Genomic DNA, 13,159 nt, shown 5'->3' on the forward strand with positions numbered 1-13,159 from the left:
AAATGCACATTGAGATTCCGCTGCAGAGTGGATTTTGGATCATATTGCAGAAAATAATAAAGTCTAACCATTGTTGGCTTTGTTTTGGTTTTGGTAGGAAGCTTTTCTATAGCTGAAGTTGAAAGCATGCTTCCACCAATCCTTGCGTATAAAAGTATAAATTACCCTTTCACAGCAGAAAATGTAAAAGCGCCTTTCTCCAGCAGCGCCCTGGGTAGCTCTAAACAAGGTCACATTAAAATTACATTGTTTCTATTTGAAATGTAACCATGCAGTTTCTTCTTCTAAGTGGCTAAACCCAAGCCCCAACAGTAAGGGACAAAAATTTGACTGCCAATTCCTGTGCCAACCAACATTTTGGTTTCATGTTTTACCTTCCTACATAATTTAGGACACCCACAGAATTTCACAAAACCTTTCCCAGTATTATTTATCTGTACTGCAATACTGCTTAGACTTCATCTGCAATTCTCCATGTAGTGCCTTAACTGTGAGATCATCCTTCCACTTAAACATGACACAATGCCTATTATCTGCTAGAACTAGTACTCAAATGTTATTAACTTGTTACAATAATCAGATAGTATTTTTAGTACATTATTTTCATTTGCCAGTTATTCCACCTTTTTATACCTGTTTAAAGAACAGACCAAGTGTGAGAAATCAATTAAATACGCCAAACAGTATTTTTAAAACAGTCCATCAGGGTCTAAGTACATATAGGCATATTTATTCCAGAAAAATGACAGAATTACAATACTGTAAGGGGGGCATTAGATGTTAATTGGGGCATACTACCAACAGCAATTTTTTTCCCACAAAATGTAAATTCAAAAACATGTTTCTGAATGAAAAGAAAGTCGCATTCTTTGCTATGGAAATAAGATATCACTGCATGACTATGTTTACGTGAACTCCTATTTTGTCCAATAGGGTTTTATACAACCATAACTTCACAAGAAGACTCAATTTGTAGAAATTTGGATGAAAAGACCATGCCTTTGTGTGATCACCAAAGATAGTAAACACTTTCTCTGGGCTTTTATGTATGGCTTATGAAATGCATGGTGACTTGCAGGACAGAAGGCTTTGTTTTCATGCTTTAAGTTCACTTGATGGCTCCAACAAATCTAAACTCCAGCTGTGGGAGATAGATTATAAGAATCTATTTTGTGGGAAAGAAAGCTGAAGAAATTCCAAGAAACCTTTTAGAAGAATTAGATATAAACCTGAGATACCTACAAACTTCTATGGGTTGTCTCTTTCAAGATGTTGTCAAGTCACCTCCAATAACACAGGGGAACTTTCTAGTTTAACAGGTCTTTGAAACCTTTCTGTCTCAGGTAAAATTCAGTATCAACATGTGGATATACCTCTCACTATAATGTTTTAGATGTTTTTCTGCAGCACACATTGATATGTTTATCAACCAAACAAACTAAATGGAGCACTGAAAACCTTCCTCTCAAACAAAGAAATACAAAATGAAATTGATGAGGGTATTGCCATAGAAATAGGAACTTTTGTAATCACCATTTTATGTAATCATAATGATATTTCTAATGCTGTAAAACAGCTGCCCCAGAAGGTCTTTTGCACTTGGCCACTGCAGGCATGCTGAAAAAGCATCTATTTGCAAGTGCTGGTAATTTGTGCTATTCAGCTAAACACACACTTTTCAATTATCTAGGCTAGATTACGGCCCTGAAATGCACCAGAGGAGAGAAGTATAATAGCCTGAAATCTTGGGATGCCACTTACAACTTGGCAACACATACCAGCTTGGAATCAATGCTGGAACCTGTCTAGAGGTCCACCACCTACCACAGGCTCCATGCTGGTAGCAGCAGTTCTTTAGAGAGCAAGGTCTTTGCCCCTCTGTGTTTCACACTCTAAGGTTCAGACTCTTAGTCAGTGACATAGCTGGGTTTTTGTATTTTCCTTTGCTGGACTTTACCATTGCACCATTACCTACCCAGAAATAGGAAAGTCTAGTGATGAGTAACATTTTACTGCTTTCTCACTATTGTGGGTGAAGCAGATTTTTCTCTCCTACTAGTTTGTATAGAGCAAAAGAATCAATTTTTCACTACAGTAGCAGCAGAAAAAAGTGATGATGAGGAAAAAGATCTGTACTGTGGAAATGAAGACTGTGATTCAGACACTAATTTCTCCTGTTTCTGAAGAGAACTAATAAAAGTTAATAAAAGGATCCTGAAACAATGAGAAATATTGGAATGGTTTCATACTGCTGACATACTAAATTCAGACGCAACTGCAACTATTCCTATTGATGCTATTACTCCATTTTTAGTGTTGATATTTTGGTTAATAGAAATTCTTCCTTCAAGAGTAAGGTGAGGAATTTCATTGAGAGTAATATCCAAATGATGTTTGTCTGCATGAGAAGGCTCTAGTTGGGATTTTAATAATCTGGAACTTCCAGGAATGAAGCCTCTATCTCAAAAACTTCATACTTGCTGATGGGGTCAGCTGCATGCCTCTAGGTATTTCCAACAGGCTACAGAGTCTTTTCACATACAAACCATCGGTATAATCTAAGCTAGGAAAGAATTAAGTCATCTAAGAAAGATTATTTTTCTGTATAAGTAACATTCACTGCCTTCTATTTGAGATTAATTTAAATCAGTCCTCATGCCAGTCCCCAGTGCAGACTTGCTGCTCCTCCATACTGTGCAGCCTTTGCAGAATGGAGATTGCTTACCTGTGTGTTGGGCCTAATTCAACTCAGATGGGATTTTAGACAGATCCCCAAACAACGGTTCCCACAGAATACACTGAGTTACCATGTATTCAAGTTTCCTTTATCAGCACACTCAGACGCCTAGCATTCAGAGTTCCTTGAATAAAAGCCATTGTTCACAGCCAGTCCTACTGCCCAGGAGACAGTGTAAGGTAATCTGTACAGCACAGAGGTAGCAGAGGATGAGAATCACTGAATTGGCACTGCAGGGTGCCTGTGCACCTATTTCTGTCTGGGAAATCTTAGACTGAGGCCAATTTGGCCTTGAGGGTTTTGGGAAAAATTATCATGCTATTGTCAATGAGGAACAGTGAGAAGAAAAAAATCTTAAATTCCATATCAAAGGTAATTTGGTTAACAACAGTAAAAACAAACAAACAACCCCAAAACAAACAAACAAACAAAAACCCACCAAAAAACCCCCCCCAAAAAAACCCTCAGGATTTTTGGCACCTGCAGATTGCTAGCACTGGCTTCAAAAAGGACCAGCACGTAGATCACAGGAACAGAAATGGGGCTGGCCAGCACTTTTGTCTATTTGCTACTGCACGAGACAGCCACAGGAGACAACAAACATTTGCAGAACTACCTGCAAATCTGCTTTACTGTCGCTGGCAACACAGCCAGCATCTCAACACTGAGTTTCATTGGGTGCCAGATGTTCCAGGCTAGATGAGGCAGAGGCAGCTTTACAACTTCCATCATGTAATATTTAAAGCCTGATTAGGTGTTTCTCATTTAATCACATATATTATTAATTTCAACGAAATTACTGTTTCTCCCTGTGCCTTTAAACAGTCAGTGAATAAAAGTTGGGTTGCTAAGGCAGAATTATAGCCAACTATTCCAGTTTAGCTGACTGCATTCTGATTACTTAATAACACCCAAGTATGTGCAGAATTTGTCCTTGCTGTGAGCCACACAGAGTGTTGCACTACTGAATAAACCCTCAGAAAAGGCTGTGCTGCTTTTCTTTAAGAGCTTTCCTTAGCATGCTTATATTCCAGGTAGTTAAAAAACTCCTCAGCGAAGCAAAATCACATGAGTTCTTGCTGTACCGCTCCACAGCGCTGCAGAGCAAGTCAGAAATGACTGCCCAAAGCCTGCTCCGAGGAGCGTCATTTGCCATTCCGGCTGCGACTCGGTTGCCCCGCGGGACCGCTGGCGAGACCCGGCGAGACTCAGCCCCGGAAAGGCTGCAACGCCGCGCCCGAAAACTCCTCGGGACACAAGGCTGGGGGAACGCACAGACATTCCACACCCGCTGGGGGCTGCGTGTGCAGCGGCCGGGAAGCCGCACCCCCGCCCGGCAGGTGCCCACGGGCGCACGGCCAGGCCTCGGGCCTCACTTCGGGGAGCTCCCGAGCCCCCCGCGGCCCCGGCAGCGCCGTCGCTGCCCCGCGCTCTCCATCTCCATATCTATCTATCTATCTATCTATCTATCTATCTATCTATCTATCTATCTATCTATCTATCTATCTATCTATCTATCTATCTATCTATCTATCTAATCTCTCCGTCTCCATCTCCGTCTCCCTCCCTCTCGCCAGGGCCGGCCCCGCCCCGGCAAGCCCCGGCCAGGTGTGCCCGGAGGCGCAGCGGGTACCCCCCCGAAGCCACCTCGCCCCGCTCGGGGCGGCTGCGGCCCGGGGTTCGCCCTCCCCTTCTGCCCTCCCCTCGCTGCGGGCCGCGCCGGTGGGCTTGGCTTGGCGTGCGGCTGCAGCGCGGGGCTCGGCGTGAGTCACCCAGCCCGCGGCGCGGCGAGCCGAGCGCGCAGGCACACGGGGGAGGCGGCGGGGGCGGGCGGCGAGCGGCGGGGGCGGCAGCACCGGCTCCCCGCCCGCCCACTCGCACATGCTGCCGAGCCGCAGTCAGCTGGAGCGCCGCTTCCTCCACGGCCGCCGCCGATGACCTCCTCGCCCGCCTGCAGCCGCTGAGGACCCCCGGCGTCCCCGCCAGGGCAGGGGATGATAGATCGGCCTCCCGCAGCCCCGTCCAGCGCAGCCCGCCGCACCGCAACCTCGGCCGCCGCCGCCCGCCGGAGCCGCCGCCCCAGAGGAGCCGCAAAATGAACCCCCAGTGCGCCCGCTGTGGCAAAGTGGTCTATCCCACCGAGAAAGTCAACTGCCTGGACAAGGTGCTGGGGCGCGGGCGGGCGGGGACGGCGCCTCCCCGGCGTGCCCGTCCCGCTCCCCGCGGCTCCGGCGGGGCGGGCAGGGCAGGGCCGAGCCGGCGGGGCATCGGGGCGAGCCGGCAGGTGGCAAATGCAGCGTTTTAAGGGCCGCCGCTGCGCCGGCGTCCGCGCTGTCGCCGCCGGCGGGGGCAGCGGCCGTGTCACCGCGCTGGCGCGGGGCGAGCGGGGCCGCAGCGGCCGGGGCGCCCTGCGGTGCCCTGCGGTGGCCGCCCGGGAGTGACCGTGCCCGGGGCCGGAGGCGGGTCCCCGCGGCCCCCCCCGGCTCCCCGAGGGATGAAGTTGTAGGCGGCCTTTTTCCGGCTGTAGTTGTCCGTGCCTCCCCGAGCTGCGGTGGGTTCGGCTGCCCCTGGCGCCGTGGCCAGCTCGGCGGGGACGGTGGCCGGCGCAGCGCGGCGGCGGCAGCCCCGTCCCGCGGGGGTGTCCCCGGTGGTGCCGGCTGTAGCCCGGCGCGGTCGCTCCGTAAATAACAACACCGAGGCTGTGAGAGATGCGCCAAGTTACCGTTGCCGGAAAGCCAAGGCGAGGCGGTAGAAGCCACCGGAGGAAAATGCCGTATTATGTGCTAAATTTAGTGTCTGTGCGGCGTACCAAAAAGCCAGCCGTCGCATTAGTTAGTGATTGCATTCGCGTAGTATTGCATTCTTAGCAAGCGAAATTTTTTTTTTTAAACGAGGAAAACGTCAAACTCGTGCTTCAGTTATCTTTAAAATTATCCCGGCAAGGTCAGCATGCAGGGGTCTTGGCATTCACCTTAGCAGAGAATTTACATTTCCGAGAGTGTTTCAGAAGCACCTTTGGTTTCATGTAAAAGTAATTATTTTGATTCAGTTAAGAGACCTATAATGCATGGCCAAAATACTGACTGGTAATTGTGGGTTTATGTTTACCGTACCCTAACACTGCTTTCAAAACATCACTACCATAAGTAATTCTACTTCACATTTATTTACAGTACTGGCATAAAGGATGTTTCCACTGTGAAGTTTGCAAAATGGCTCTGAACATGAATAACTACAAAGGATATGAAAAGAAACCTTATTGCAATGCGTAAGTATTGTAGATGTCAAGTCTTGCAGAAATGCACATGAAAAGCAAACCTGGCTATGGATATTGTCAAATAGGTATTGTTGCACTGTAAAAACTTAATCTAGAGAGAGCGGTGCAGTCTAGAGCAGTTCAGTATCTTTTTAGACTGAATGTTGTGCTTGCATTGGTGTGATAGAAGATGAAAATATTTGATTATGAGGTGTTTAGGCAGTGTTTTCGTATCAGTCTGAGGATACAGGTCTTTTCCTCCCAGAAAGTGTTGGATCTAGTACTGACTCCTGCTACATTCATTATTGGCAATGCTGGATTACAGTTGTCCATTATGCAGCTCTCTATTCAGGGTTATGGACCTGATCAGCATTTTGTAATTAGAAAACAAAGTGCTTCTCGGTTGTGTAGTTTACCAGAGACAGTAAGTACCCTGTTAGAAATCATGACAGTCTGTTTTAAAAACTGTTAGTTTTTTCACATATCTCAGATTTCTAAGCTAGGTATTTACAAAATCCTTCCTTCTACTGCTTCATGCTATTTTGCTATTCTCTTAGATTTTGGATAAGAAAATGGATTAATATTGGTTTGGGTATACTCATGATGCATTAAATTTTTAGATTTTGCTGTTATATGGATTTTGAAGAGTGCTTTGGTATTTGGCTTGCAAATACTGCAGAAGAGCATTTGATACACGGAGAAAAACAGTTGCTTATTGTTCTTTGTACCAGGCTTCTAAAATTCGCTGATTGCATTTCAATCTTTAGATGCCATTATAATATGCTTTTTTAGAAGGATAGCTCTTAAGATTTTGGAATCAAATGTGATGTTATTTGTATATTGTTGTTATTTTCATCTTTATGTACTTAAAACATGTTTTAAGAGACAGAATTTTGAAGCTATGGACGTATTTTTCTTTAGGAATATCCTCCTATACTTATCTTAAAATATTGGTTTGATGTTGAGATACTCTGTCTATGACTGGCCATAACAGAAAAGCTCAACAGCAGATGGTCATTTCTTTCAGGTTAAAATCAAATCCAGTCAGTGTCTAAAATACAAGTTACGTTATAAATCTGCTGTGCTGCTAAAACCTGAAACACCTGTTTCAGTGTGCACAGTTGTACTTGGATTGCTTTAGGAGCATATGGAGTTACATCTGTAACTTCCTAGCTTTCCCTGGAGTGCTCCACACAGTGTAAGAAGGGTGGCATTAGCCCTCCCCTAAGGAGAGATGTGGTCTGCTGCCGCTGTCACGGGCTGGGGAGAGCCGTGTAGGGAGGGAGTCATGCTCCAACAGGTGGTATGCTACAAGCTGAGACTGACCTTGAGTGTTTGCCCTGGATGGGACCCTGCATGTGGTACTGTTTGAGTTGAAGTACAGACTTGCATCCTTTACAGTAATTATAACTCTGATAGGTGCCTTTTACCTATATTTTTGTGGTTAAATGTCAGTGATGATGCTTTGGTTGCTTGATCTTTCTCATCTAATCAGATAGTTACTTGTACTCAGTAAGATTGCTTGCTAATAAAATCTCCTCCATGCTAGTACATGGAGGTTTCCAAGCTGTGCATATTTAACTTCTGTTGCAGGAGAGTTTTTCATATATGAAATTCTGGCTTGTGGTGTGTCCTTCTGTTGATGGATGAGGGGGAGTAAGGATGACGGATGAATCTGTTATGTACCATTCAGGTGCTATTCTTCCTGGCAATTGCTTTAATGAGCTTTGTGAGAGTGAGCCTTGAAAAAATAATCTCTACCTTTGAAATTTCTCTTGAACCTGATGTATGAAATGGGAAGCAGCAATGTAAAGCCATGAAAAGAACTGGGGATTTTTTTCTGTAAAAATAGACAAGATGTAATGTGTAATATCAACAATGTGCGTTTTGTTTTTTAACTTTTTGCAAACTAAAGTTTGGTGGGTTTTTATGCCTCTCCTTTTTAAATGAGAAACTTTAATCATATAATGTAAACAATTTCAAGTGTTCTGTGGAACCGTGAAGGGAAGAATAAGGCGTGCTTCGTGGTTTTAACAAGCTTTAATATTCTTCAAAGGACAGCTAAGATGTTTTTGCAAGACTGTTTTAAAAATACAGTTGACTTAAATTTTGACAGAGAATCCTTGCATCTCAAAGCTTACTAGTTTGCAAGGCAGACACCATTACAGTATTTCAAATTATGATGTTTCTTATTCTGTTTTCATTAGTAAGACTCAAATCCATTTTTATGTTAAATGCTGCTTGATCATAAAATCTGTGAAGAAAAGAGTGTCAAATTACTCACACAAACACCTACAAACACTTGACAAAGAGTAATTACTACTAAACTGTTTATTGAGGCCATCCATTGATAAGAGTGCAATTTGCAGATAAAAGTGAAGAAGTATGCACCTGTTTGAATGGCAGAGGAATATCATGAAGCTATTCAACAGGTTTGGAAGCCATAGTTAGATGCTTTCCAACTTGTCCTTATGAAAAACTATCTTTAATAATGTCTATGTACTTTGATAATTCACAGATCAGATAAATTATTGAATATATTTTGACCTTTGGTCTTAAAATCATCCATTCTTTTGTTTCTTCTGGAGCTGAAAATAATGAAGTTTGTTACTTTACTGGTAAAGATCAGAAATTATTTAATTGGAAAACATAATTGTTTTTCTGTTAATATAATAGAAAGATGCTGATGTGTGATTATTCAAACTGTATTTTTGGTTGAGAAGAGTCAGGTCAGACACGTTAACAGGAGCTAGCAAACCAAGAAGAGTTTGGGAATATATTGTGAAGAAAGGAATATATTGTGAATTACTTTAATTCAGTGACCATTAGAAAGAGGCAGAACTATTTGTAAATGCAGGACCCATCCTGCTTTTTTTAAAGGCAGGTTTTTTGCTGGACCTCTGGCCATATTTTCATCTAACTGGTTGTATACCTTCCTTGTGATAGAGACACTGATACCAAAAGTAGTGTGAGAGCACCTGACATAGCTTCTGTAAGTTGTAGATCTATGTAAGATTTTACAGCAAGGTTAAAGGGAAAACTTTGTCTCTGTGTGGATGTATGTACTGTGGCTTTGAAAAGAATCATCTTTGGATCACAGAGTTTTCACAATCTGTGTCTCCTTTAAACCTTTCAGTTCTTTTGTAGAGAAAAGCTTGAATGGCCTGTTTCTCTCCTCCCTCTCTTTTTTATTATTTACATAATTTGTCAACTGTTTGAGTCAGGATAGTTAATTTTTCTTGTTTGTGTAGTGCTTATAGTATCGTGCTTTTATCTCAGCTGGGATCTGAGCAGTACAGTACTGTAATAACGTACAGTATTGTAAGTTGCATTTACTTGCATTCTCATTTCATCTGGAAGGCCTCATACAGAGCATCTTGAGGCTTGTAGATGCACAGCACATGGACACTGCTGGGTTTACCTTAACGACTTTAGTCTTGCCTTTTATTTGCAATCTGATTTAGATGTGCCGTGTTTCCGGATTGCTGCGTGATTTGTGAAATAATGTTGATGAAATGAAGGGCTCAGACAATTTCGTAGTTCAGCCAGGTGCTATGCATTGCCTGAAGCAGGTGAATGAGTCATTCTTTGTTTCTCTGAATGTGCATAAAAGTAGTAAAAGAGAGGTTAAGACAGTTGAAAAGTCTTCGGTAATCTGATTTATCAAATCACAGGGACTTAATGCAGATCTGAATCCCTATTCCACCTTAATATCTGCAGATAGATGTTATTAAATACTTGTTTAATGTATATGGAAATGTCAAGAAGAGAAGTTGACATTATTGTCTTTTGCAAACTCAGAGCTGACCCTTTCCAGCTGCAAATAACCAAGATGATGCAAGGAAAGGAATGGCATTTTGGCAACTACCCATTTGTGTTGTCAAGCTTGTTAAATGATTGACTCATGTAGGATGATTATATGGGAGCTTATTCTTACGGATGTTCATATAAATTCTTTTTTTAACAGATTCACTAGTCCAAAACACAAGACTACTTTTTATGCAAAACATAGAAGCTGAAATGCATATTTTTGGAATATGCTCTCTTCATTAGCTTTACCTGCTGATGCAGACATACTTTTCTGCATGTGTGAACACATCTGACAGAGATGTATTTATTAATTTCTGCAAACCTAGTTCCATAGATCTGATATACCCTCTTGGCAAAACAACCTCACTGTTGCAATAAATTCTTCTGAAATACTTAGTATCTAAGATTTTGCTAATTGCCTGCGCACAGGGTAGTTTAATTCAAGTTTTTATATATGATAGCCACTGTAAGCATGGAATGATTACATAACTTAAACTTTAAGTCTACTGTCATCAGTCTTACTGTAGATTATTGACATGAAGAAAAACTCATAATCAGTTCAGTTTTTCTTTCTTAGATTTAATTTCTTTGTAACTGGTGCCAATAGGAAATAGCTATGTGAATGCATTTGAAATATTGTGATGCTATTAGAAGTACTACATCTTCAGTGGGCAGAAGCAGTGAAACCCTACATTTTAGTATACTCTAGGGGAGGGGTAAAAAATGTGAAAATGATTTTATATCAGCTTGGAAGTGATAAGAACATGATGCAGCTTTCTGGAGAGTCACAGGGTCTGGAAAATGGAAGCAGTTGCTTTTAATCAGTGGATGAATGTGGTCATTAAGTGCAATCCATAGTCTTGAAAGGTGAACTTATGTTTAGAACTTTGATTTTAGCTGTAAAACAGGAGTGTTTTTTATTTTCTTTTTTCTCTACCAGTCAGAAAACCTTGAGATGGTGGCTAGGAATGTGATGATATTATTCTCAATAAAAATAGTTAGCATTATCTTAGTTTTCAGTATTGATTTCAGCAGGTGGTTATTTCTCAATTTAAAAACGTCAGGAAGAAAGAAAATTATGTAAGAAACAGTGAGAATGAGCCTGAAATCTGATGGGGCGACTTCTAAGAGTTGCTGTAAGAGAGTGCACAGCATAAATAGGGTTTGCAAATTCTTCATCTTCAGGTGGAAAAGAAACAACCCATAAACTCCCTTGCAAACCTTCCTAGAAAGCAAGGATCTGTACTTGATCACTCTATTAGCATTGTGTATTGAAGACTTACCTGTTAAAATGTAAAATTCAGTGGGTAATGGAAATAACAGAATTGCTAGAAAGGCAGTGGGAAAGGGTCTCAACTCAGAGCCAATTACACTTATAACTTTAAAGTCCATTATTTCTTGTTCAGCATTGCATGAGTATAAACTCCATTATTTGAAAACATTGATTCCTCCTCAGCAATCTTTTCTTAAAGCAAAACAGCTCTAACTCTGTCCTCATCCTGATGGATTGTATTTTATGTTACTTCTTGTTTGTTTACCTTCAATTATTTCCAAAGTGTGTATTTCTCATTTCAGTGCCCAGTGGAACATTATCAGACCTGGTACAACAGCAAGAGTACTTGTACATAATTTTTCTTCTAAATCCCAGTACAGTCTTTGCCTTTTAATTTTTTCTGTTGTAAAACCTGAACTATCATTAAAGTATGCTTGGATTCTTGTAGGCTATGTTTTTATGAGGAATTGCAACCTCAGCAGTGGTTATTATCCATTATCTGAGCAGTTAATTGTTCTTGGCTAAATGCAGAATCTTCCACTTGGTTCTCATTGAACTAAATCTCCATTTTTTTTCCCGAGGCAGCTTCTCCAATTTGTCAAGTTCATTTTACATTCTAATTTTGTTCTCTAATGTGCTTACAGCCCCCTCCTATCAACCTGTCAACCCTCCCACCAGAAAGCCTGTAAGCACACTGCAAATTTAATAAGTATAATCTTTATTTCATCACCCAGGTTGCTACCTGAAGGCCTGGAAGGTTATTTGGAGCAGTATGTACCATCAGGTCTGATGCAGCCTTCCCTTCTGTAGTGAGCAGTGATGAATAAGAGAGCTACTTTATCCTCTCTACCTATTCATGGAGTGCTAGAGCAAGCATTGAGTTCTGTGAGAAAAAGTAAAATTGTGAAATAGCATAATCATGGGTATTTATGCAGACTGCTTAAATACAAGGGACAACTATATTTAGAGGAAACATACATTCCTGCTGCTCAGTTCTGTATCTTTTTCGGTTAATTCAGTATTCAGTCCCATTACTATTGGTGGTATCCAATAATGTAAAGTTGAGCCATTTGTTAGAACAGTTGAAGGAGCTTCTTAGGCAAAATATATTTGTGTCCCTTAAAGGTGTTTGATGGATATCTTTAAACTGTTCCAAGAAGGCACATAAGAACACTTTGTCAGAGTTGCTGCATAACGTGCATAAGGCAGATGGTGGTTAGTTGTAAAGGAATTACTAAAGAATAATCATCACCGAAACTCAGATTTTGGGAAGAGTTGGGCTGTTTTTTAATTTCTCTGACTGCATCTGATTAATGGGGTACAAACCCATTTCTTGGGTTCTGTTTCAACATGTTTAATTGGCCGTGTCCTGATTTCATGTTTGGTCAAGGTCTGCATATATTAATTGCATGGTGGGCGTGCAGGGAGAGGACTCTGTGAGCTCCAGCAGGTCCCTTGGTTTTCATCCTGGCAAGCTGGAGAGAGCACCAGGGTGACCTACAGCTTAGTGTAGCCACCCTCCTTCCCTGCTGGTCCAAGTGGAGTAGAAAAAGGGAGACGAGTTGTTACCTTTATCTCTCAGAGTGGGTGAATTCTCAGATTTCATTGAGCCAGTTCTGTCATGTTCCTGATGTGAGTATAGGGTCTATCTTTGGAATTCCTGTTTTAATATTTTACCTGTAGGTAAAATATTATTGTTGCACCAAAGCACAATTATAATTTAGAATTACTTAGGGTGTTGCTGGGACAAATAAATAGAAAATACACTAATAAATATAATACATTTTTTGATTGATGTATTTTTGATCAAATACATTATTTGATTGAAGACTGCGCTAAGCATAGACAACTTTGCTGTGTGGAATCCTGACTGGTTGCCAGTTGATATCTTGGTTCAAGTAATTGTGTGTTTTTAATATATATAGTTATTGGTCATTGTCCATAGCAGGTAGCTTTCCCAAGGAAGAACACATGCATATCCTCAGCACTTTCAGTCATAAAATATACTAAACATATTCTCAGGGGACTGTGGTTATTGAGACGCAGTTTGGGTATAAGCGGGTTTTTCTTTGCTTGCTAGTCT

General features: G+C 41.7%; 1 protein-coding gene across 2 annotated transcripts in view; it reads left to right on the plus strand.

Annotated features, from left to right (window-relative positions):
* The first annotated feature begins 4,638 nt into the window (after nt 1–4,638).
* Nucleotides 4,639–13,159, plus strand: part of LOC136359609 (LIM zinc-binding domain-containing Nebulette) — a 249,893-nt gene continuing 241,372 nt past the window's right edge. For both annotated transcript variants that reach the window (XM_066316411.1, XM_066316421.1), the window contains exons 1-2: nt 4,639–4,901; nt 5,911–6,005. In XM_066316411.1, the coding sequence (XP_066172508.1) occupies nt 4,833–4,901; nt 5,911–6,005 (164 nt within the window). In that variant the 5' untranslated portion in view covers nt 4,639–4,832. The remainder of the gene's footprint in view (nt 4,902–5,910; nt 6,006–13,159) is intronic.

This window comes from Sylvia atricapilla, chromosome 1, assembly GCF_009819655.1.
Source record: "Sylvia atricapilla isolate bSylAtr1 chromosome 1, bSylAtr1.pri, whole genome shotgun sequence".
NCBI lineage: Eukaryota > Metazoa > Chordata > Aves > Passeriformes > Sylviidae > Sylvia > Sylvia atricapilla.